The sequence below is a fragment of the Pezoporus flaviventris genome, unplaced genomic scaffold (assembly GCF_033815535.1).
Source record: "Pezoporus flaviventris isolate CSIRO_AGI_PZ_B2104156 unplaced genomic scaffold, CSIRO_AGI_Pfla_v1 ptg000023l, whole genome shotgun sequence".
Classification (NCBI taxonomy): domain Eukaryota; kingdom Metazoa; phylum Chordata; class Aves; order Psittaciformes; family Psittacidae; genus Pezoporus; species Pezoporus flaviventris.
Genome location: NW_026892571.1, coordinates 7,751,814 through 7,779,107, shown reverse-complemented (window position 1 = coordinate 7,779,107; position 27,294 = coordinate 7,751,814). Strand labels below are relative to the sequence as shown.

At 35.9% G+C, this 27,294-nt stretch overlaps 1 protein-coding gene across 3 annotated transcripts in view; it reads left to right on the top strand.

The window, feature by feature from the left end:
- Positions 1-27,294, top strand: part of GABRA1 (gamma-aminobutyric acid type A receptor subunit alpha1) — a 42,913-nt gene that overhangs the window by 5,213 nt on the left and 10,406 nt on the right. For all 3 annotated transcript variants that reach the window (XM_061456567.1, XM_061456568.1, XM_061456569.1), the window contains exons 3-7: positions 1,282-1,394; positions 11,033-11,100; positions 16,830-17,050; positions 18,674-18,756; positions 23,104-23,247. In XM_061456567.1, coding sequence (XP_061312551.1) covers positions 1,282-1,394; positions 11,033-11,100; positions 16,830-17,050; positions 18,674-18,756; positions 23,104-23,247 — 629 coding nt within the window. The remainder of the gene's footprint in view (positions 1-1,281; positions 1,395-11,032; positions 11,101-16,829; positions 17,051-18,673; positions 18,757-23,103; positions 23,248-27,294) is intronic.

Genomic DNA, 27,294 nt, shown 5'->3' with positions numbered 1-27,294 from the left:
AAATACAAGTGGATCAGACATGTGATACATAAAAGATGTTTGATGAAGCTTAACAGAAAATAATTTTGTAGGTGTTTCAATAGAACAAGATAATTTTATGTAACAGTATATTCCTCGTAAGACGGCCTTTGCTGGTTAGAACAGGAACAACTAGCAGAGCATTGAGAGCCGCAGATCTCCGTTGCTGTATGGATAATAAACTGCCCAATGGAAGGATCGCTTCTGTGACTAGACCCAATCTTAACAACAGGTTTTGGCACTCTACTGGTTATCCAGCTCAGTAGCAATGTGTGAGACAAAATGATGTTTTGGAAAGCACTGGTTTTGCTCTTGGTCATGATGACTACACAGGTTTATAATGGAAGTATTCCCAGCAATGAATGAAAAAACAATACTGGGTTTGGCTTTAAGACGACTGTAATCTGTGATTAAGAGAATCATCTATGACAGGTAAAGGTTTCAGATTTAAGAAAAAGGTTGATTCTGATGTAATCTACAGCAGACAGAAACCACTAAGCCCAAGGATTCCATTCCATTTGTATTGATGAAAATAAGATTTTGGTAGCTGAGCTCAAAGAGCTCAATTTGATCCTTGTTCAAGCAAAATTTTAGGACCCTTGCCTGAGTTAGAGATACACATTAGGGATCCGTAAGTGAAGTTTGACAGACATAAGAGATTTCTGTATCAACAGATGGTTTTGTTGCACATTTGTAAGGAAAAGTTGGAGGTATTGCTCCAAATCTAATTGCTAAAGGAAAATAGGAAATAAAGCAAAATTTTATATTGAAAATGAATGCTCACTTGACTGACTTCTATATTCATAAGGTAGGCAACTCTGTATTTTTTTATCTTTATTCTAGAGTTTATTTCAGTACTTAAGTGTCAATATTCTAAATTACTCTACCTTTCTTCCTATGCAAACCCTTTATAACTATTATGAAGTAAACACGTTATCTTTTGCTGACAAATGAGCCTTTTCCTGAGGAACACACAGAACATTATAATCATTAATGAATAATGAAATGAACACTGAGGAACTGACATCCCATTTGCTCACTGTTTACAGAGAGGCACTGATTTTCAAGGATTTTACAAAAAATGTACAATTTAAGAAGAAAATGTTTCAGTGAAAGAACCCTATAAAGTATTACAATATTGTTTTAGGGGGGAGATATTGTGAACGTAAACCCTGTATAAGCAAGATTAAACAGAATTTTGAATTGCTTTATAATCTTATTGGTGAATTCCTGTTTTTCAGTCTTCATGGTTCTGTATTTCAGCTATGGACAAACCTCATCACAAGATGAACTTAAAGACAATACCACAGTATTTACCAGAATATTGGATCGTCTGCTGGATGGCTACGATAACCGCTTGAGACCAGGACTGGGAGGTGTGTTGTATTATGATTTTATATAAGGTTATGTGTTAGGTAAAACAATGCTGTTTTCCTATTATATACTCATTTCAATTCTGTTTCTATATAAACTGAAAATAATGCTGACATGCAGTATCCATCTTTTCAAAAATGCCACGCCTTCTCTGTCTTTCACATACTTGATTTTCTCACACTTATACGCCAAACAAGAAAATGGTTCACGATTCAAGAAGACCTCTGAATATGTATTAAAATTGTATGAAGAATAAAATATAACCTGTGAACTGACAAATGACAAGTTTATGAATCAGGCCTAAACAGCACATCTATCTATGACTACCTTCATGAGAATATTTCGTTTTAGAAGTGAAAGCATCAATCAGCCTTAGCCATAAGAGTCTCAGAGAAGTTTATAAGATTTTTTTTTCTACTTAGGTATGTCAGCATTTGTTTCTCTAACATTTTGTCTTCGCAGCTTGATAAAAATGTCTTTTTTCTTCTGCTCTTGGTGCTGAATCCATAAAAAGATATAAAACCACACAGCAATTCCATCTTTCTAAAAACCTTGTTATGAAGGTATTGTCTTTATCAGCATCCCTATGTTCCCTCTGATTTGTTCTGCTCTGACAAAATCCCAAAACTAGGTCTTAAAAGCTTGTTGTTCACAGACGTGGAAGTTCTGAACATACAAGCACAAACCTGTCTTTCTGGTGCATGGAAAAGTTGGATTTATTTCTTTCAGATGTTTGTTTTTTAATCTTTCCTTTAAAATAAAACAGAGCAACCCACCCCACAAAGTATAGTTCAACCATGTAATAGCTCTCAGAGGAACTGCATTATAAGAAGAACAGGGTATTACATTAGAATTTTTATACCATCTCCTGAGGATGAAATGGAAGATAATTAAGGGTAAGCTTATTCTATGGTTTGAGGCTATCACCTTGCAACAGTTTTGAATTGTGAGCCAACTTCTTCAATGGTTTGACTTCACTGACTTCAAGGAATGGCCAAAGATAAAATTCTGTTCATAAAATTAATGCATTTTAAAATGTGCTGGTCTACGTTTTTGTGTGCTATTTCAGATAATACACAACAAAATAAGAATAACTTTTTACATTTATCTACCAGTATTTTTGCCTGCTTACTTGTAAATACTTGGACTAGCTTAGAAATAAATGCTCCTTAATCTTTGATTAATGCAACTGTACAGTTCAGTCAGCTACTGTATCATAGTAAATAAACATAGCAGAGAAGGCCATAAATAAATGAAACTTTGCAAACTGTGTAGAGTCTGGTACAGGTCTACAGGAAAATTTTGAGCATATGATGATTTCTTATATGAGTTTTGTAGCTATTATGTTTTGTTGAACTGTTACTAGAAAAGCAAACAAAGGGAGCTGCAGGGAAAGGATTTTCTCTCATTCTCTGGATTGCAGATTAGAGAACTAAGGACATCTGTACAGAGTCTTATATATGTGTGTTTCTATCTATAATTCTGAAGCCAGACTGCAAGGGTGTACTGGGAGAAGAGGTCTGAATACTTCATGAAAGGATCACTCAGTCCAGCTAAAATTTGATCATGAGAGCAGGATTGTTTAACGTAACTGCTTCTGTAGGAGGAACTGAGTCTTTTCACAAATTTTAATAGCCATTTGCATCACTATCAGTTAAAAGCAAAAATGAGTGGAGCATGGGAAATATGGGATTGAAGGAAGGCAGTATTGGAATAATTTCTCTAACCTTTGGTTAGAGACGTTTAAATCATCTTTGCATCCCTCCCTTTTTGAATTGTGTTGCATGTTCCTGCCTTTAGCCAAACCCCTCGAATATCACAATTTCCCTGTTGCTTAGTACATTACAGTTTCATGGTGTCAGTTCAACAGAGTAAATTTAATTTATCTATTATAAAAAATCCCACATCTTATCAAATTGTGGGTAGTAAATAATGTTTAAAATAAAAGAAGTAGCTTTAGTCTTTTAAGTGTTAAATAATATGTTATCCAAAAGACATACATGATATATTTTAGACACTAGAGACAAACCTCTAGGCCTATGCTTTCAATTCTGGTACCAATTTATAATTAAAAGGTTTGCTCAGGAATTCTGAAATTCATCTCTGAAAAATCTTCTTGCTAAGGTGTCTAAATATGAGCTAAGAACCTCCAGATGACTCAATTCTGACACATTTGATTTAGACACTTGTTATAATGGGGAAATGCATTCTGAAATTTTCCATATGGAAAAATATCTAGTGAGAAATCTAAATCAATATATCAAATAAAGCAATGTTTTTGGAGTTGGAAGTTCAATAGCCTTCAGTTACAGCATGATCTGTTGCTGGAAAAGTTAAAATTAAATGTAAAAACGGTGATTTCATTTTTCTTCCCAAAGTCAATGATGTCTTAAATATTTCAGTCAGAACATGATTTTTATCTACTCTAAAGAAAGGCACAAATATAGTGCCATGTTTAGATATATGTAATTAGGTCCAATTCATTCCATATTAACTGTGACATGGCTATCGGAGAATTTAAGAGATTAGAGACCCTCATATATATATATGTTCTATTAATGAATTTTACACTGTTAGGCACCAGTACCACTGGTGTACCTCCTGGTGTAATCTGTGTACCACTGATTACACCACAGCAGCTATCCAGAAATATCTATCCTGTTCTATGTCTTCATATGCCTTCATCAACAATAGATGAAGTACACCATTGCATGGTACAGTCACTTTCTTCTACAGAAAGGGGCATATTGCAGAAAACTGTTTATCCCTGTAGGACCTCTCCTTCTTTAGTGCAGCTTTTCAAACATATACGCCTACAGAAAACAGAATACTATGCATGAAACAGAAAAGAGAACCAATTTCTCTCTTTCCCACCTATGGAAGAAAAAGTAAATGACAGTTTCTTCAGTCAGTTTGTTTCTCTTCCCTTGAGTTTATGCATGAAGAATTCAGTGACAAAATATGCTTACTGAAAAATTGTATTGAACTGTGAAAGGTGTTTGATCTTGATATGGTTCTTCTTACTAATAAGAGTAATTTCCTCCTTTTTGAAATAAGTGCCATGATATTTCTCTATCTTGTTTGCAAACTTATTAGTGCGATGAACAGATTCATAGTTTGAAATAAATATCCTGGCGAGGCAGATGAGGCACCATGAAGCCAGGAACAAGATCCTGAAGAGATCTCATTACAAAGTTGGAGCTGTAGTACATATTCATTGGGAAGCCAGGTTAAAAAGTGGAGCATTAAGATAATGAAAAGTTTAGAGGTGCTGAATTTTGAATCAGTCTTTCAGTATGCATGGAATCAGTGTTAGATTAATATTAAATCCTTCCTTTCCTTTTTTCAGATCTTCTTTTGGGGTATTACTTCAAAAGGAAAAATAAAACATGCATATGCTCCATTAAAGGTTATGGGAATAAAAATTACTATTGTTCAGATAACCCAGTAAAGCCATATCTGAAATTAACTGAGTAGCTCTGAGCATTTTGCTATTAAACAGAGGTCATTTCTTATTAGCAAGAATGAATAAATAAATAAATAAAGGAGTAGGTGACCCACAGTGAAAAGTTACAGTGACTGAATATGGTAATTATTTTAAAAATGGCATTGTAGCTAAAATTAATCTGATTTTTCTTTAAAAGAAACACACAGCACTATGTTACACGTTGGCACATTTACACCTCCTATCAATAATTATTGATATAAATTATGTTATTTAGATGCTTGCCTCCTTCATATGTGGGCATAGTCACTTAGTCAGACATTGCCAGGAAATAGCATCTGTTATACCCATCCATAAACATGGACAAATAGCTACATTTACAGTTATTTGTGCCTGGAAAATAAAACTTTAAAAATGAATGTAAAAATGTTCTGAATCATACTAGATGACAACTATTAACTCTATGAGAAGATAATAATTTACAAAAAGCAAGGAGGAGGAATTGCAGAGAGTAAAATATTGAAGCTGAAAAAAGTGGAAATCATGTTAGACATTAAGGGAAAAAATGAACAGTGAAGTCATTTAGGTAATAGCATAATTTTCTGTGGGAAATATCTGGATCCTAGAACCAGAGGTGATAAAAAATATCCTGAATAATAAAGATGCTGTTCTCTTTTCAAATACACAATCCTGAACAAAATAAAGGATCAGATTGTGCTGGGAAGGAGTTAAATAAGTAGGAAATTTCACCTCAGTGTTTGGTGACCTCTCCTAGTAAGCTACTATATTTCGAGTGGGAGTTTAAAAGACTTGACAGGAAACAAAAAAATGGTGGAAAAAAAAAGTTCTTCAGATAAATGGCTATGCCATTGCCTTTTGTTGTGGGTTGTCTTCACGTGGCTTCACCAGGCTTGCACAGGGCACGCTGGTTGTACTGTTGCTGAGATTTATAAACATGAAATCAGGTGCAGTTACAGATTTTTTTTTAAGGCTATCACCTTTGCAGTGCACACATCTCCTCTCTAAAACTAAAGGATATCACGCAGTCTGTGACCTTTCAATTGTAAATGTGGTTTATCCCTTTGAGACGGATTTTGTACTAGAAAGGTTGCTCAATACAGAGCTAAGAGTGGGTTTGATAAGGCAAACAAGAATCTTTTAAAATGAAACTCGCTTTTACAGTTTGGATGAATGCCTATTAGATCACCCCAAGTAGATTACCAACATTACCTTAGTATTGAACAGTTATACTTGCTTTATGCTATCAGTAAAAGCTATTTGTTGACCTCTCCTGTGTAATGTTTATCAAAATTGAGCGTGACTATTCTTAAGTGGAACATCAGCCCATCTCGGCAATTCATCGCTTCCAAAGAATGCTTATGTTTATAGTGATGGAAAATAAACCTGACAGTATTATGTTAATTAGCTTTTAGAATTCAGTTTTTATGAGATCATTATCTATAAATATAATATAAATTTATCTCTTGGTGATTGAGGTCCAAATGGAAATTGTTGGATTTTGACTTGTATATGGGCTAACTTAAAGTTTAAAGAAAATACAGGTTTTGTCTACATGTATAATAAAAATTCAGTTAAACCTAAATGTTTCTACCCTAAATTAAAAGAGAGTCCTATACTGGACCTCCTACACGTAATTCTTCAAGTAAAAAACAACTAGATGCTATACTGAACGCCGTAAAAACTGAAAGGGCTGATTTTGGTCTTCTTGCCACTCTGTAGACACCACATTGATGTAAAAAGGCATAGAAGACCCTAGGAAAATTGATCTAATACAACAGTAGGGAAGTAGGAGGGATATGAACAGCTCTGAGCTGTTAACTGGCACAGGGATTGCTGCCATGACACTGCACAGTTCTTGGTAAACCCTTGACTGCAGCACAGACTACAGCAGGTGATCATAGGACAGCAAGCACTTCTCTCTTTTGGTTTCTACTTTTATAAATGCAGCAGCACAAAATCCTTATGAGTATTTGCTGTGGTTTGTAAACCAAAACACGTCATAGGATGCAGCCAGGGTGATTAGTCTACATGACTTTTTTCAGCAGTAAGAGTACGCTATACAGGCAACCAAATTCCTCTCCTTCAAAACCATAGGAGAAGTCTTTTCCATTTTAATAACTGTAGCACACACACCAAACATGCAGCAGGAACATGTGCGGTACCAAATGAGATGGAATTAATTTAAAGCACCAAAATATGCAATTCAAATAAGCCTTATGCTCAAATACCAGCAGGTCTGAAAGGGAAACAGTTAATATATAGTTTCCTATGATAAATAGGCTCATTTCCTGCCTTTTAAATAAATCTGTATTTCTTATTTTTGTTCTCAATTTGTAATCCAATCACAATTCTAGCACTAATGAGCTCCCTGGGAGTTTAAATCAAAATATTTATTGTTATTAATGTTGAGAGTATAAGTTAGTCTAGCATCATTAGCAAAACACAGTATTTGTAAACAGTAAAATTACAGTAGTTAACACTGACTGCTGTTTTCACAGCTATATGTGGATCAATTGCATGAGGCCATGTTCCAGAGTGCCAAGGTGTGGTAATCAGTTGCTATTTTACTGAACCCTATGGTTGTCTTATAGTAAAATTAGCAAGTCATTAATTTCCTTGTTTTTCGTTTTTGTTTTTTTACTGGAATCATTACATTTTCTACAGATACCTCTGTATTACTTAGTCCTGGTTCATGAGGTAGATTTTGTAATCAAGAGACATTAGCATGTGTTTACAACCAGTGGATTTATCCTTAGCAGTGAGATCAGCTCCTGACCTGAGCTTGTTTTGTTCAATGATTTATAATTTTCTCTAGTTCTTAAGGATATTGTGAAGGTTTTGACCACTGCTCAGGATCTGAGGCTCCTGAGAAAATGCATCCTGGGCATTTGAAGTATAGTTTAAGCCTTCCCATGCTAATGAAGCTGCAGACTGAACGTGGTTAACCTTGATTCTAAATATAAATCCCAACTGTATGAGTAAACACATGTCCTGTACAAGGTTGACTCACAACTTTTGAAGCCCTTAGCAAAGCACAGTTGAATCATCTAATTAGTAAAACAGTAAATATAAATCTCAAAACTTCCATATGGCTTTGGAGGGGCTAATCTTTTCCTGTGTGTTCACACACAATTTTTCATTGCTCTTGATAAAGAGGTACATATCAAAGGAAAAATAAAGCATTTGGTGATGTGTACAGTGGCTTTATCTGCATTTGAAGAGAACTGGGATTAGATGCTCTGCAGAAGTGTAATCAGTATGAAGAACACACAATCTCTTCTGAGTTCACAGTCTGAATTTTCTATTATTACTTATGTCTTACATGCCACTTAAAATATCTTCAGTGTTATACAGAAATGAAAGGCATCACTCATTTTTCCACTCCCTTGGAAATATTCCGTCTTGCTGCCAAAGTCTTTGGTTTCCATTTTGTGCTCTCAGAGTGATTGACCATATGTCTCCAAAAGCTAGAATTCATAATATGCCACTGATTCAAACAGCATATTCTTTGCTTGTCCAAGGTAAATCAGTTATGTTATATTAGAGGCTCACTCAGAGCTGAGACTCTCAAGTTTACACCACTGAAGGATGATGGATTGTGCCTGAGGATCTAGTGTCTTTCTCTCCCCTAATCACACCAGTGCCTCCATTGAAAGGAGACGGAGAGACAGGCAGTCAGAATGAAAGATCTTTAAAAAAGGTCATCTGAGTTTCACTTTTCAAGATGTAAAACGTTAATAGGTTTCATGATACTATTAATTTCTCAGTTTAAAGAAAAGGTGATTCAGTAGCTTGAACTTAAAAAGAATCCATTCAGCAATGTTCTACTGGACCTTGTGAAATCTCAATGTCCTTTTTCTGCCAGCTGTTTCAGACAAGATCATAGCCTCTTGAACTGTTGTTAAAGTGATAGGCTGAAGGAGAGAATACTTTTCTTCCAAGCCAAGCAATTTCTGGACAGCCATATGCTTCTTCCAGTAATAGAAGGTTAAATTCTCACTATGAACTTCTTTAAGATCAGAGCCAATTAGGTGTCAAGAGATTACTTATATTTCTCTAAAGCTTATAAACAATGCTAAGGTCACACATTAATTTCACTGGACAGCCAAGGAGGAAATTTCACCTATCCCATGCTTTTGTCAATAGTCACTGTAGTTTGTACACATCTCAGTCACAGATATAAAGCACAAAAACAATATTATCAGGTGATTCAGTCACATTATAGTATTTTACTTTCTGTGATTATGTGTAGCACATCAGAAACTTCATCCTTTAACCTTTATAATGATTCCTGGAGATTACTTTGCTACCATCTAATTTTTGCATTAACTTACTAACAGAAAATCTCTCTCATTCGGTGCATTATTACAATGGCAGTAGAATCAGATCTGATATTATATCTTGATTATTGCTGTCTCACAGAAGGAGATATTTTATTGTATATATATCAAACACTTATATTAAACTGCTTACATACACGTATTTAGAATTTGTAGACTTTTTGAATGAAAGTGAAAAACCTGCATGTGCACTGTAGAACACTGATTCTCATCGAACTTTTTCATCAGATACAGAAATGTATCCTGTTACTGGCTGCTTAATCTTGATTCCTTATTTCACTTCCGTCAGAAGTTTCTTGTTAGACAGAACAAATCATATTTTAGCAGTCCAAGGCCTTTTGAAATCAGGATGTTGTATTACGTTAGGTATTAAATTTAGTTATTTGAAAATATTTAAATAGCATTATACAGATTGCTACATTGATGCATTTCTTAATCTTATGACATTTTTTGCTTGCTGCATGACTTTTGCTTAGTATACCTGTACTTCTCTGTAAGCCTTTTCACTTTAGGTTTACTTCTAATATTCTAAATTTCCCTCTTTTTTTTTTTTAAGTTATTTGAGAATGTATCACTCCTTCCATATTCCGTATTTGAAATTTCTACTAAAAACTCCACGCTGGCTCGTACAGCACTATAGTAAATGTATTCAGACTTACATCACTGTAAATTCTGAAAGCTGATGGGGTTAGCTGTTTGAATTTATGCCTCCAGGTGGTGTTACTCCCTGTGGCTATATTTAAATCAGTAGAGTGATTTTGATATATGCCATCCTTGGTGAATATTTCGTGGTGTGTGGCCTAGAAAATACCAGGATGTTCCAAAGTGCATGTAGTGGGGGAGGAAAGGAGAGGAAGAGGGAGGTTAAACTCCTGTGTTTCTCAAAGTGACTTTTAACAATAGATCAGCACCATTTTAGGTGTCTCAGGCTCAGCATCTGTGACGACTAAAATCATTATATCCTTCTGAAGTGGACAAGGGCATCGTGCCATGAAGCAAATGTACATCTTTGAAATCACAGAGAAGTCCATCTTTATGGCATAGTAAATACATATAATCTGTGTTATGTACACGTTCTAGATTTCCGAATTATCATTTACACTAACCTATCATCGAGGCCTATTAAAAAAAAATTGGTAGCTTGAGAAATTTACTGTTGTTAATGCCTGTATCAATTTAAAAACAACCTTGAACATTTACAATCTATAATGGTTATACATAAGTGAAAAACTGTAGTAGATAAGTTTAGCTGATATTTATTTGAAAAGTTTTAACTCCTTTTTTTGTTGCAGTTAAGGGCAGTGCAGTCATTTCTCACTCATGCCAAATAAAATATCTGTATGTTTTTACACACCTTGCTGCATTATCTCTCTTTTTCTTCCTGCATCTCAATAAAAAAGACAAAATTCATAAGCTCATGGTTAATTATTAGAGACCTTCATTCAGCTTCCCCAGAAACGCTGAGTACCCAATAAGACTTTTGAGTACTGTGTAAAATACACAGCACTGTTTATGTTACCAGACAAGAAGATTTATTAGCCAGAGTAAAAAGATTTACACAGCAGCGGAGCTATGGCTGCTGTACTTTGGCATCACAAGCCATGTCTCAAAAAGTTCTGTGTTTAAAACCACTGCAGTAAAAAGATTGTTGCTGACAATACTGACTGTGAAATTACATTGAGAAGCAATAAATTACCAGGACCGTATTGTAGACCAATTTTAGAATGGCTAATGAAAGCCAATAATTTTTCTATTTATTGTGAGAATTTGTAGTGGTTAGATCTAATGAAGACTGTTGATAGGCACTCACTGTCCTAATTTCCTGCTTCATCAGAGCGTGTAACTGAAGTGAAGACTGACATCTTCGTCACCAGTTTTGGGCCTGTTTCAGACCATGATATGGTAAGTGATAGCCTATATTTCTACAGTATTCATTTTGTCTTGTCTTTTTAATTTGGAGGATGAAAGATCTATATGTAACTTATTTACTCCTTTTAAGGCTGGGCCTTTATTAAACCCTGTATTCCAAAATGCTGTCAGCTTTTATATGCAACATTTCCTGCTAGTTGTGGCTGCATTTAAGTGCCCTGAAATTAGCAGCCTCAGAGACTTTAATAAGTGTTTTAACAGACCTTCTATTTGCTACATAATATATTATGAAATGCATTAGGGTTTGGATACACAATTCTTCTGAGAATGATTGCTCAGGTCCTTGCTAGCACACCACTGATCCAATTTGCTGAGAAAGATCATCATCTTAAAATGCAATTAACACTTATGCCTACAGTGTGACATTCATACAGTCTAACCTGTAGTTTTATATTAAAAGCTACTGATCAATGGGAAGTGACTTTCCTAGATCTTGGCTGCTGAAAGAGAGAAGATTAATGAGAGAATTAGTGTCACTTCTTCATGGAATAAATATTGAAATGAAATTGCTAGATAACTGCAGGGAATGGAGAAATTCAGAACCCTGAATGAAGATGTTGTGAGCTCTGTTCTTAAGAGATATTAAAAATTGTGTGAAATTACGCATAAGGTACTTAATATTTTGCATAGAAATGAGGTCTTCACAAATAGGTTGCTATTGACAGGGAAAGCCTGGTCTGCATTCACTAGTATCTGCTGGATTCTGTGTTAGGATGAATGCTGAACGCATCCTCATTAATTTAAATGAAGAAAACAGTTCAACCTTGTAGCTGGCTACAGTTAGCTAAATACATTCACCAAAATAAAAACAGGGGGAAAAAAAACACAAACCCAAAACAAAACAGAACAAAACCCCAACACATTATCACAGGAAAGGAAACAAGTTCCTTACCACAAAACTGCCAGTTGTTTAATTCAAACAAAATCTGTAGACAGGCCTTAAACACCAGGTTACTACAGGTCTCTGACTACTCTAAACAATGTTAAGGGATGGAATAACAGAGAATAACTTTTACAAGATACTTTATTTTCCTGAATTAAATTTATGCAAAGACACCATTTTCCTGATTGCTTGGAAAACAGCATTTATAAAACTACAGTCATATTTATAATTGTAACTGATGGCATGATATTTAAATGAGAAAGAATAGCCTCGGTGGCAGCACAAAAGTTCTGACCAGTCATTCTGCTGAGATTACTTACAATAGGAGGGTAATCTAGGGAAATAACTGCACTGGTGATTTGTCTTCTCAGGACATACATACAATACTGTCTAAGCAGTATATATACCATGAAGAATGAATAAATAAATAAATGATTTCTGCTTTTTTGTTCTATGATAATGTTGTGAAATTACCATGTTTACTTCTTAGTCTAAATTTTACATTAAAGAGGGCACATTCCTTGGATTAAAGACTGATGGAAACATCTGATATACACTATTTGTATTTGGTAAAACACCTCATCTTGCTTTCCCATTTCTGTGTCAAAACAGGTAACCAATCACCACCGGACAAACTGGAAATTTCAAACAGTCTTGTGATTAATTTTTATCATTTAACTTTAATTTAATAGTCTTTGAATTCAAACTGTAGCAGCTGCAGTTTGTAAGTGATCTGAGGCTGCTGCAGTTCTATAGAAATCTGCCTTTTCAGGATGGACCTCTTGTTAATTTCCTGAAAATTAATGAAATTTAATGCATTGGACTGGATGTAGATGTTTATGAGAGATCAATGAAAAAAAAGAGTAATAAATGTACGTGGGTGAATGTGTGCTCTGTATTAATATTTATTGGCATTGCTTGCTGTAAGTCAGCTGGCTAAGCTATTGTTTGCTCTGCTGAGTCATTTTTACTAGAAAACTCCACTAACGAATAGCGATCTAATAAACAAATGGACATGGATGCTATCCTACATGCAGACATAAGTTTTGAGTAACTGATAGGCCTGCTGAAGTACTTGGGACTATGTAATGTTTGGACTTCAGCGGCTACCTCTACTTTGTAGTTTCAGGTGATTTAATTAGTAAGTAGAAGGTAAAGCTAATTTGTCATTCCTAGGATGAACTGATATTTGTATGGGATTTGAGTTTTAAGGAGGAATATAATACTGAAGCCAAAAATAATCTACTTTCAGAAATACGAACAGGCATATTTAAAAAAAACCAAAACCCAAAACATTGACTTCAACTGTAATTCAGTGTAGCTGAATTACTGTACCATAAGCCATCACTACCTACAAAAATATTTGTCAAAAATAATTAAAAGCTCATACCACATGGCTCCTGATTCTCAATTAAACAGGAGAAAGAATTCATCATTCTTCTTAATATAGTGTGCGGCCAAGAAACACACAGGCAGGTGTTCATGTGTTTTGGAAACTAAGGAATTACAGAAGAGTATTTAGTATAAAACTCCTACTCACCTTTCCTAAAAAGTAACGTGTGTGCTGCCTACTCATGCTAACTCTTTTGCGTAAGGAAATAAGCGTGAAATCAGAGGCAGAGAGAGAAAGATAAAATTAAGGACTTGCAGAATATAAAGTTTATATTAATTCCTGTGTACATGTAGTGCAAATTCCTCTGGGCATACTACAGGTTGGTTGTCGACACTGTCACTTGAGGGCTACCCCAAATTTGCTCCAGTGAGCAGATTTAAGGTAAGTGTAGCCTGGGCTGTGGGATTTGGTAAGAGAGAGGCCTCATGCAGCTGTACTGGCACACTGGGGGAACGATGCGCTGCTGTCTGAGCCTGGGATGGATGGCTGGGAACTGGCAATGAGCTTTTCCAGCTGACGCCATGTGTTATGAAACTACAGCCACAGTGAGACATCAGCATACCTAGAGACCATCTGTTTGCGGAATCCAATGAGGCAGCTATATAGATAGTAGGTTGATATATCAGGGAGTACATGGTGTTCCTACCCACTCTCAATACACTTTTTTAAGAGCAGTATAGACATAACCTGTTAATCTATAAAGAGAATGTCTTGGCTTGTTCTTAAACTTGTGAATAAAGTTAAAGAGGAAAAAAGCACTTTTAAAAATATCATTTCCTGGAAGAGCTTTGCAGGTTTTCAGGCACGCTCTCTCAGATGGTGGATTGGAGTAATCAACAGATATCTGGCTATTCCCACATGACACACTTTTGTGAAATTTTTGATGTATATTATGTGGGATAAGAAGCATTTTAAAATTAACTTTTTCTCATAAAGATATTTATTTTTTTCCCTAGTAAACCTTCATTCCCACTGCTTCTGTACTGTAAGCTCCTCAGGAATTTAATTTTGTCTTACTACATTCCTTTACAGTTTCTGAGAAGAGATATTAGATGAGTAAATCAGAAAATATTTAAGTCAAAGTGCTTTAAATATTTAATATCATTCAACTTACTGCCAAAGCACAGACAGGAATCTTCCTTCCTTACCTGCACACTAAGGAATGAAGAGTCTCTACTGTGGAGAATTTATTCTGAATTTCACCTCACTCCTATATTTGTACACAGACCACTGCTATAGTACATGGTTTGGAAAAAATCCTTCTGTTCCTTTGTTCTCTGTGGCACCTTCCTGTAGAAGAAAGACTTAATTAAAGTATCCGATGACTTAATCTTAAAGATCAGCTGTCTGTCAGGATTCATTTGAGGAGAATTACTGTATGTATTAAAGTGGGTAGTGAAAGCTAAGGAGTTGAGAAATCTCAGCCAAAATAAATTCATCCTCTATACTGCAACAGCCTGGGACAGATTAAGTCTGTGCCAGACATGACCTGTCAGTTACTTTTTAATTGAGTTCTGTCTTATGCTGTCAGATCTCTCAGACTCCATGTTCTTTCCCAGCATAAGAAACTTGTGTTCATATAAAGTGAAGAACCAGACTCCCTTCTCTCAACCTGTACCACCTCCCACTCACCTCCTTCTTTGCAGTTGAAAGAGATAAAAAGGGAATGGTTTACATGCACGCTGAAATGATGTCACCTTCTGGGCATGTCTTTTACCTTCCCCATGTGTGTAGGAGGAAATTTTCCTTGGAGACAGTAAAATATGGAGAAAATCCAATATTTTAATGCCATCTACTGCCTTTTGAACCTCCTTCTCTGCTACTCTGCTGCACACCTGGACGAGATTTTGCACACTGCTCAATCTAAAGCCTTGACCCAGCGAAATTCTTGAAGCAAGCAGTAGGCTGTAAGGGCACAACTGCTGTCACTGGAGCTGAACACATCTGGGCTCACTGAGCACATACTTAAAAAATGGAAATAAAATTAACTATACACCTAAATGATTCACAGATACGGGATGTAAATTAAAAAAATCCAAAACAAAAACAAAAAAATAAATCCCCAACTCCAAAACTCAAACAAACCCGAATTAAGAACACCCCATGGAACTACGACATTTCCAAGTCCACAAGAAATTTATTTAGCTATTTCTTGCCCTAAAACCACGGAAAACACACCATCAGTAAGAACCACCATTCTTACTTGCTGATAATTACACAAGAAATAAACAGCTCACATTTGCTTATATTGTATGGAGTGTTACCATTTGCTAATAGAAAAATTACAAGTCTAAGAAAGTCTGTCACAGAGAGATTTTGCATACCAGCTCCAGAATGTTTCTATTTACTACCATATTCCTTGTCCTTATAGCTGTGTGTGCCTTCATACTCAGGAATTTCCTTCATTTCAGGATTTGCCACCTCCATTAGCAGGAGATCTTAGAAAAAGTTCAGTTTCTCAGACAAAAGATTATAATTCAGGGTAATTTTGAACAGTGTTTGGACAGCTACTTTTTATGTCTATCACAATAGCATAACCATTAGGGTTGGAAGGGTCAGGGTAATCCCACACTAAACTTTCATGACTGAATGGAATTTTTCCCAGGGAAAATATTATACTACACTGCATCCACAGGAGTTTTCCCCACTTTCACCCCATGTATCTCTGTATTTATAGTATAATACTCCAACACACTTTTCCTTCCCATCTTCTCTCTCTTAACTTTGTTCCTGTTGGTTTGTAACAAATAATTCTTTCATTTCATAGTGAGCGCTGGTTATTTTGATACACCCTACATACACTGAGTAAGCCACTGCATCTCTTCCCCATTGACCTAGTCCTTGCATAAACAACTATAATTCTTGGTCCAAAGCTGTTGCCAGCTTTTGCTAGCTGTAGTCCAGTGATTTGGACCAATGAGCCATTCAACATCTCATAAATTGGACCACATAATTCTAAGTGAACTGTGAACTTTTTGCAGGTTGACTACATGTTTATGCTAATGAAACAGAACAAAAGACTCTAGGAAGACCCTGTCTCACAAAGCTTGTTTTATTCCAAGAGACATATCCTTCCTGGGCTATGCATACTGGCTGCATATCTACAGCTTCAAATTACAGTTTTTTAGAAAGTGAAGGAAAAGTGAGAAAAGGATGAATTATTTTGTTTCCACTATATCTCACGTTCTTGTCTAACTTGATATACAGTTCTCCCTAACCTTTTTTCTGTTGAACACAGTAATGATATTGTAACTGGTTAATAACTGCTTCGGGTACATTGTAATATAGAGAAGAAATGTTCTGGTAATTGCTGATTTCCTTAATAGTCATCTTGCTTCTAGGAAACAATAAGAATATACTTTTCAAGTTCTCATATTGCAACATATGGCGTCACAAGTGTTTCCCTTTTTTTCTGAATTGACGTAGGAATACACTATAGATGTATTTTTCCGTCAAAGCTGGAAAGATGAGAGACTAAAATTCAAAGGACCTATGACTGTTCTCCGGCTAAATAATTTAATGGCCAGCAAAATCTGGACACCTGATACCTTTTTCCACAATGGAAAGAAGTCTGTGGCTCATAACATGACAATGCCAAATAAACTATTACGAATTACTGAGGATGGGACGTTGCTATATACGATGAGGTGAGTCCTAAAACATTATATCCTTCGTTCATTATATCCTTCGTTCAGTTTCATAATTTAACTTGTTAAAGCATCATATTTTCCAAACAGGTAACAGGTTTCCTTTTTGATCATTATTTGATTCTTGCTTCATAATTATTTTCACAATAGGCCATGGAATGATGGACAAACTGAGGCATTTAGGCTGGTATGGCTTTTTTTCCCTCCTGCTGTGCTACCTTTACACTGCCTGGATGTGTCTTAATGCATGATTTTGAAAAGGTACCTATAGTATTGTGAATCCATCAGTTTGCAAAGGACCTTACTTTGGAGTTGCTTTCAAGGATTCCATTAGCAAAGTATTATAAAGCCTGAAAACGAAAACTTAATATAATCTAGAATACTAGATGGTATGCAAGGATTATTAATCTTTGGATCCTATAGAAAGCAGATGCTAAGAACTAGCAGATGCACAGAGGATTCATTCTCCATTCTTCATATTTCTTGTGCTTGGGAATACACAGCACAATAATCTAAAACCAGACATGTCTTATTCCGTTCATAACAGGAAAACCAATTCACTAACGCTTTTGGAAGGTTAGAAGACAAAATTATTTCTGTGCTGGCACTTTGGCTACCTAGTTTTCAGCAGAGGAGTTAAATCCTTTTGAAATAACGACACACAGTCATGGAAGCATTCTGGATTAAAAGACTGCAAAAGAAACAATGAAAAAAAAATGGTATACTGTCTCTACAGAGCTACACATCCCTCATTTATGTCTCCATGGAATCAAACAAGGCATAAAGTGATTCTGTTGACTAAGGTCAAGATAAATAGCTTAGTACATAGGTGAACACTGAGTTTTCTTTTAACAATTTTAAAGATGTTTTTAAAAGCAGTGCAAGTATTTGGAGAAAACAAAGTCTCCAGGCTTTTGGGACTCTGTCAAATATGTTCAATTTATTCTACATCTTTAAAGACTGCTTAGGATAGGGTAGAATCTGCTAGGCTGGTAGTTACACAAGTCCAGGTCAATTTTTCTTGTCTTCCTAAATGCTTGACTGATAAGGATTTAAATTCACAGGAACACTATTTTGGCAGCACATCGTTCACATATATCTCTTTTTTGACCATAACCATTTCTATTTGCTCACCTTTGCAAGTGCCTTGAAGCAATCTTCTGCCCAGTATTCAAGTACTATTGTTCGTTCCTTGCTGATGTGTGGTATGTGACTGTTTATAGTTTATTTAATCTCTTTTACTGAGAAACATGTTTGCACCCAAGCTGATAACAATGCAATGATTGCAGTAAATGTCCAAGCATCCAGAGTGCACCAATTTAATGATGACAACAAGGAACCAAGTTCAGTTGTTAATAGATTCTAATCCTCATGCCAAATTAGAAGTCTGAGCATGTCTTTGCTATACAGTGAATGTGGTAGAGGGCCAGACCCAGATGCACTGCTGTGTCCACACATGGCTATTGGCACCCCCAGCCAGACAATTCGGGTCCTGTTCTAGTTGATAATTAATCACATAACAGATATTATGCTATACTTACTCTATGTGTCTTAATAGAAGTCTATTTGCTATTTCTATGAAACTAGAATAAATGTGTCCTTTTGCTCATTAATCTGTTATAGATTGACTGTGAGAGCAGAATGTCCAATGCATTTAGAAGACTTTCCTATGGACGTACATGCTTGCCCCTTGAAATTTGGAAGTTGTAAGTTTATTTTAAATTGAGGTTACTCCCTTTTCAAGCCAGTTTACAAAAGTATTTTGCAATTGAGAAAACCTCAAGGTTTTAATCTTGTGTATTTTTATTCTTGTATATATTTATAGTTAATATAATTAACCTTTTCTATGTCTTTAATATCCTCCAATGTCATGCCTGGACATTCACAAAAGAGAAAATCGACAGTGATCTAAACATCTAGAAAAGTATTTTGGTACTTAGAAAATACTGGTAATCTTATAGTTGATTTATTTTGTTAAGACCCCAAATCAGTGTTAAAGTAAATACAGACCACGGATAACTGATTTGGTTTAATTGAAAACAATTCCCTTATTGGCGTATTTAGAACAAAATTTTGCCTGAGATTATAAAATGCTCATATTACAATCATGCAACATTTCTGGACAGGAAAAATTTCACAAATCTCCAAACTGAGTCCTACACTTGCAGCATTTAGTTACATTTGTAACCTATGATCAGAGAACATACTGGACAAAATATAATGTAATTGAAATCATTGTAATAATTGACAAAGCTGTCTGTAAGTTGAGAATTTTCCCCCGAAGTTTAATTTGAACAGCAACCAACCTGACACTGATGCAGTCAAACTTAGCTAAACATAATATTTAAAAAAATTAAATATAGCCCTCTCCAACTCTAAATAAAAACAAAACAAAACAAAACAAAACCAAAATCGCGAAAAGCTTTTTCACTGTAGTTGGCTCTACACAAGAAGACAAAATGTGTGAAAGATGTGACAGTGTACAAATTGTTTCCTCAGTGGCTATTTTTTTCTAGTAGAAATGGGTCGTTTCATTCATAATGGGTACTTAGTGGCTTGATCAATTTCAGAAGTCAACAAACAGAACACCCAATTCGTTCTTCACATGGTACTAGACCGGATGGTAATTTACTATGAGCTGAAGGGCTCTATGTCTACCATGAGAAAGGACTGATGTTAGGTCTTTAAAGAGCTACTGGCCTCCTAGATAAGATGTAGAGAACAAAAGCTCATACACACTTGGAGTATCACTGACAAGAATAGTTTACTCCTGAACCTTAAGCTTTCTTACAGCACTTACAACAAATCTTTAGAAATCTCCTGTGAAACAGAAGAGGGTGGAGGGGAAGCCTTACTCGGGCTAATAATAGGGCAAATAGCTGCAGTGGGTTCTTCTATAATAACGGGAGATCTGCGCACCCGAGATCCCAGTTAGATCTGGAGTGCTCGCAGGATCGAATTTCTTTTGAAGTGCCCATGACAGTGTTTATGGGGAGCACATGCTGGATGCGGGAGGTGGGAAGATGGCTAATCCTGCATAAACCATCAACAGTTTTTGAACAAATGAGAACTATCAGATTGAAGTTCTGCAGACTGGATATAAAACCTACCACATCTGTGCATCATTGAATCACAGCCTAAACAACACCAGACACTCCCTAGTCTCTCAATAGCCCCCATGTTTTTCCTACCTTTATTTCTTTCTGGCCCATTGTGTCCCAGATTAGCGTACTCTTGGCTCGCAAAGTGCATTGTTTTCCTAGTTACTAGAATCTTGCTCCCATTAAATGATTAAGAGATGCAGAAATTATAAATGAAAAGGGCTGGATAATATGGATTTGAATACAACTCCAGAACCACACCATAAGATAACAAGACAGCAGAGACTTGCAAGTATATCTGCATGTCCTTTGTACCTAAATTGTTTTCCTCTTTATCCTCCAAAATATTTTTTATTATTATATTATACATAGTTTTCTTAAACGAACATTAACAAAAATATCAGTGATATTTCTCGTTGAAAGACCATTTCTCACACTAAAGTCGAAGGTAAAAACTGGCATTCTAAGGTCAGAGCGCAGGCATAGTCTGTCACATTTTACAGGCTATCTTCATTATTTTTCTGTTTTGATCACTAGCTGACTATCATGTCAGCTGTTCTAAACAAGCCTATGCCAGGCAAGTAACTCCAAGTGCTGGGAAGGACCATGAGATAAAATCAAGGAGTTTTCAGCAAAACTGCATTCCCCTACTAAATTCAGGCAAGTTTCTAATCTGGGATCCTCATGGAGAGAAATTCCTTCTGTAACATGGCTTTACTGAAAACACTGCATGGGAATTAACTGTCCAGAACAGGACCTTAAAGCTGGACCTTCTCCTCCTTCTCATCAGGTTATATTCCATTAACTATCAGATTACAGAACAGTTGTCTCAATAATTAGCTACTAATTTAAATAGAAATATCTTCCATGAGACAAATGGCTGGACTCAAGAATAATATGAAAATGGGACTTGCAGTTGTACATAGAAAAAGAACAGTTCTTATATTTAATTGCCACTTTTCAGTGGGAATCGTATTAAATGCATTTGGGATATCTCTGTAAAACAACTGAAGTTCAATATAATCATCTCAATGTACTGAAAAAAATACTGAAAAAGACATTTAATTGTCATGAAAGCCACGCTCTAAGTGCAGACTGCAATATTACACTTAGTAGCTCCCCAGGGTAGTGTTTGCCCAGCTCTGTTTGTTTTGGATTAAATTGGATAAGAGTTTTCCATGTCCTCCACTGTTACTCATCACACTGGAGCTGGATTCAGAAAAGCCTCATATTGAAGAAGCTGCACATCTCCTATGGTCTCTGCTCATACTGTAGAGGCCGATAAATGTTTGACCCAGCCCCAAGGCTAAAGTGATTTGCCAAAATAGCAGCTTAAGCTAGAGTTTATTCCAGTATAAATTCAATGTGACAAATGCTAAAGAGATTCTGGAACAACAAAAAGCCACATGTTGGCAAAACAAAATCAGAAAGGCAGATGCTCTCTTCAACTCTTAGCACAAAAATCTGATTGTCAGTTTAAAACTAAGGCCACTCTGGAAAGCAGCAGTGGTAGGAGCAAAAGGCTGTGCTGCTACTTATGCAATATCTGAGTTGAAAGCTGAGGATGGAAGCTGAACAGAGCACTGAATTGGGAAGTACAGGGTAGGGCAAACTCATTTCCAGCACTGCTGAGTGTACTCCCTTCCCTCTCAACCCACTGGCTCTCAGCAGCTTAGCTAATCAGTCTTTTTTTTCTAAACTACTCTCATGCTCCAGAATAAGCAAGATGCTTCAAAATTAATATTATTGCCACTCTTTATGTGACTAGATTAGCAATCCAATTCTTGTATTGGTGTGGCCAATATTTTTAAGACATAGACTTGCATTTGCCACTGATTCTGAAAAGCTATATGTTACAGTGCTTGGGGAATATGAAGTCTGAGGGTAAAAGCACCCTTCCATTTCAATAAGGCAGGATCAAATGCCATGCGATTAATTTACCAGCACGCTCCACTCAACACCATCTCTTCAATTACTGTTATCTCTTACATCGATATGATAAAATTACTCACAAATAAAGTCAAGTAAATCAGATTCCTTCCTTTCCTTTGCTGCTTGCCAGTACTGAAAAAAGGAAAAAATCTCATCCTCTAGGTAGTAGTCTAGTATCATTTTAGATACCCTAAAATGTCCCACCCAGTTTCCAGCTGACTTTAGTGAGTCCAAGCTCTGTGCAGGTTCTAATCACACATTCTGTCCCATACATGTCTTGGATATCCTTAGGTGCGAAGAATGACACTAGATGCCTCTACACAGACAACTAACTCGCACCCTAACTGCTCACAGCAAGTGTCAGACTCCAGACTATGTAAAATGACAGCAGAATTTTACAATGGGACCAAGATTAAAAATATTGATATATAGTCTGATTGCTGTAATAACATAAATAATGTACAAATAACAGCACAAAACAACCTGGGTAGCATATGTAGGATGCTACTGAATCACCTATGTAACATACTAGACTACTCAAGTTTTCAGAATCCACAGTGGTTCTCTGTTGCTTTGTTCTAGTCTCAGATAAATGTGAACTTGAGTGTGCGCATTTCTCAGAAACAACCAAAGCAAGAACATTAGATTAATGTGCTTAAACCTCACGCGAGCCTAGGCAGCCTCAGAAACGTCTGCTATGTCTGTTACACAGCAGGGTCAATGTGAGGGGGAGATAACCAAATGGAGGGATGATGTAAGGAAGAGAAAGATTTTGATGCCATTGAGGACAAACCTTAATCCAGCCCTATAACAGTTATTTAGTTAATCATCATAGGGATAGACCTGTAAAATCAGTTTCATCTCCCCTTAGATAAAAAGTTCCAGTAAGCTAGCTGTGGGTTTCTACAGATAATTAAAGAAGATTTAATATCAAAATAACTGCTCAAAACATTGTTCTGATAAAGCCATATGGCAACAGAAGGTGCAAAGCTGAAATGCAATGTATTTTTTTTTAATTAGATGCTTATACGAGAGCAGAGGTTGTGTATGAATGGACACGGGAACCAGCAAGGTCAGTGGTTGTGGCTGAAGATGGCTCTCGATTGAACCAATATGATCTCCTTGGACAAACTGTGGACTCTGGAATTGTTCAGTCCAGTACAGGTCTGTGAAAATGTTGTGGGTTTGGTTTTGGTTTTGTTTTTTTAAGGGTCATATTTAACTGCCAAAACATAATTTCAAGCAGGAGAAAAAATGCAAAGACCAAAGAATAAGAGAGGTAAAGTGCAATATATGTGCTTCAGATTAGGAAACCATGAGTTTGAAAAGACAACATATCATGGGATAACCACTTTTTCAACTAGTGGTTAAAGTATTTGACCAATTAAAAAGCTTCCCACAGTGACAGATCTAGCCAGAAAAACAGTAATTTACATTATAAAGAAGCAATCCTCATATCTTTGTTGTATTGTCTGCTTACTATATAAGCATAAAGAAAAATAATTGCATAAAAATATGAATCCTCAAGGATCACGTTCCTGGAGGCTGTGAAGTTGCTAAAAGCCAGCATATAGTTTCTCAGGGAGGTCTTTAGAGAATGAAAAAAAAATATGTCATCAAATAAAAAAACATCTGGAACATTCAAACAGGATTTAGATGTCTTAATGTTAGCACCAGCTTTACTCCCAAAACTAGTAATGAGATACAGAAATATGGCCAACATCTACAGTATTATATACCTGTAACCTTAAAACTGTCTAAAACACATTGCTTTTCACTTTATAGTGTTTAAGATGTTTTGTTTGGGGTTTGTTTTCCTAATAAGTTGGACGTGGCATGAAGACCCAAATACAGTAAGAAACTGAGCATAAGGCATGAATAAGAGCTCAAAGCGTTGACTAGACTGACTCTTCAGTGGACCAAAAGAAGCGCTGCATTAGAAGTAGTTGTATTGCTTTGAATGCACCCAACTTTGTAACTAAACTAGAGAAGTACACTTAGACCTGCATAAATTAAACCTTCTAATATGTCATTCATAAAGTCAATGAACATTTAAGGAAAAGTGAGTAATTTCAAGCTGAATCCTACTCCACATCTGAATTTTATAGTTCGTTTGCCAAAGTATATTCATATGCTCTATTAAGCCAACAAAATTTCTCACAGACAAAAGTTTCTAGGGGACCAATATTCAGCTTACTACTTGGAAGCTTCTGTTCAGTTAATGTAATTATAAAAGAAGTGGAAGACCAGTACTAAGGGCACAAAGGCAGTATCAACACAACTGCTCCTGCAGATTCACTGCATGGATCAGACAAGCAAAGGGAAAAGGGGAGATCTCTTGGCCTGGCCACAGCTAGAAATGTTGCCATTGACTTTTGTGGAGCCAATAATTCACCCCAGCTGCCCTTTGCTGGAAAGTCAATGGGATTCATGAGGAACAGCAAGGATCTCGGGCTCTTTGCTCTTTCTTTTCTGAAGCTACTTGTTCAGGGAGACCTTGGCAGCCTGTGTGCCTGTGCTTCTGCACTCACTGACAATTCTCTGCTGGCTGTATGCGTTATAAAGGCAGCAGGATGATCAGAAGACACTTGTAGATGTGGGAACTTAACCTAATCTCAATAAGCAGTACCAGGTATAGCTCAAGGTAATTGGATAGTAACATGAGAGGCATCCTATAAATTGTTACGAAAGGCAGATGATAAATTTTTAAACAGAACTGAAGGCAAACTTAAATGTAAAAATTCTTCCTGTATTTCTATGAAGAAATAAATAGTTCTATTGACAGTATTTCCTAGATTTGAAATCTGCCTCCTTCTTCTACCTACGAAACTCTTTACCATGCCCTATCCATGAAGTTAAATACACTATAGTTAATAGTCGCTGAAATAAAGATGCTGTTGGCTAGGTGCAGAATAACATTACAAAGAAATAACTACAGTGGTTATCACAAAAACTGAAACAAAACAAAAAAAAACAAAACAAAAAAAAAAAAGAAACAAAAAACAGAAAACCAGTAAAGAATTTTTTATTACCAAACTTGCAATCCTCTTTAGTTGCTACCTGATAAAAACATACAACAAACATGTTTATTGTTTCCAAATTCAATGTCTCAACAAAAAAGTTTTCTTGACTTGCTTTGGAAAGGAAAATGTTTGCCTTCCTCAAAGTAGTTTTGGAGATCGGAAGTGGTTAACAATCACTTTTCTCCTCATTCAGGTAAGTAAGCAGCTAGTCTCAACAGAATCCTCCAGCAAAAATTTGTCCTCTGATCATCTCTGCTTTAAGATATGATATATGTAATAAAAATTATGAAAGTACGGAGGGATTTCAAAGTCGTGGATGATGACTCACCTGACAAAAAGAGAAAAGGAATTGAAAACAATCTTCACTTAAGAGTCTCAGCACCTTTATTAGGCAAGAAAACGAAGCTCTTGTGCTGCTGATTCTGTGGATCATTAAAGGAATCTACATCATCTTGGGCAATTTTAAGATAATATTTGCAGTTGCCTGTAATTCCAGACACATATTTTCCAAGATTTTGGGTGTAAGTGGGTTACTCTAACCATTCTCAAAACTACTAAGTGCCTTGGTAAATCCATAAAGTCCTTTCCCTTCCCTTTTCCACCCCACCCCCACCTCCTGCCCTTACTTTCTTCCTTTGCTAAAGGACATCTGCTATTCTTAATTTTGGATCTAGAACAAGGTAACTACAAATGCTGAATTATTTATTTACTATGTTTGTAAAACTCCTGTCAGTCTCCAACCACTGACTCATATTGACTCAGAAAGAGGTTAAAGTGATCTCTTTTGTAAGCACCTTAACAGATGCTTAAAGGTCTTGTGCAAGTTCCTATTTACATAGAATTATTTTGGAACGTTGAAAACATTGCTTTGCTCTGAGAATTATCAGGATTTATATTCACAATGGTTTATTTTTTTTCTGTTGTTCTGTAAACCTTCTGAGAGGATGCTGTTTAGTTTCTCTTTGGCTACATGGCAAAAGTAATAAATGAGAAATGCTATGTTTAAAACTAGTGACAAGGAAAGCCTTACTTCCTACCTGCAGTGATAGAAAAAGTATTATTATAGCTAATACTCAGTCCCCAGCTCAAACCTTATGTCTGATGTGATGAACACCAATTTTAGGTGCTCACCTGATAAACTGGGTTTATCAGAAATAGTTTACGGATCACCGAGTGATTGATGCAATGTTACTGAATTATCAACTATTTTCTTCCAAGGACACAGGTTAGTTTATACCACCTGAGCATTGGAATACACTACAGAATTAAGGGCTAGTTAAATTACTTCCACTGCAGGCAGAGCAGTGGAAGTAATCAAACGTAGAAATCACAGAATCATTCAAAACATTTAAGTTAATGTAGATGGAGCTGTTTCACAATTTTAAATGCTTCATATTTTGAAATACATATAAACTAATTTAAACTTCAAGGAACAAATAAAAAAAAATTAAAAAATCAGTAAATAACTGAGTACTTTCATGTCCTGCAGTTATTTAAGTAGTTATTTAAATTATCTCAAAGCTCTATTATCTGCTAATAAACGACTGCAGTCTATTGGTACTTTGGATACTGGAAAATATGGCTTTGGCTCCCAGCTGAACTGTAGGCATTACTCTAGACCTGTGCTTTGCCTGCATTCCTTGTGGCACTACCTTTATCTGACTTCTAGCTCAGACCTACTGCAATGCTTAACAACAGATGAGAGTAATCCCTGTCTTTTTAATTGCCTTTATGCTTTGAATCTTGTTCTCATTTTCCAGAGGTTAAAAATACTTTGATAATTTAAGTAGCTAAATAAAGCTTCAGAGTACAGTGGTGTGTTCACTCTGTATTCTTAGCTTGCCATCTACAATCACTGAATTAATGCTGACACACCGTTGTGAGCATTCTATATCTGATTGCATTAAAATAGCTTCCCACGTCATATTTTTGTAGATAAAATTAAATTATTAACTCTTCTAGCCAAGGCTGGCACTCTTCATGAGATCATAATCTCTGGTACAGAAGAAAAGAAGGTTGTTTCACTGAAAGTTAAAGAAAGGTGGGCAAAATTCAAGTAATAATACCTGTTATACTACTTCTGCCAGTCCTATTTTTAAAAGAAAATTTTTCTTGTATATCCTTTGCTATATCTTTCAATTTATAATTGATCCTCTTTTCCCCCTTTGCTACTGTCTTTTATATTGAA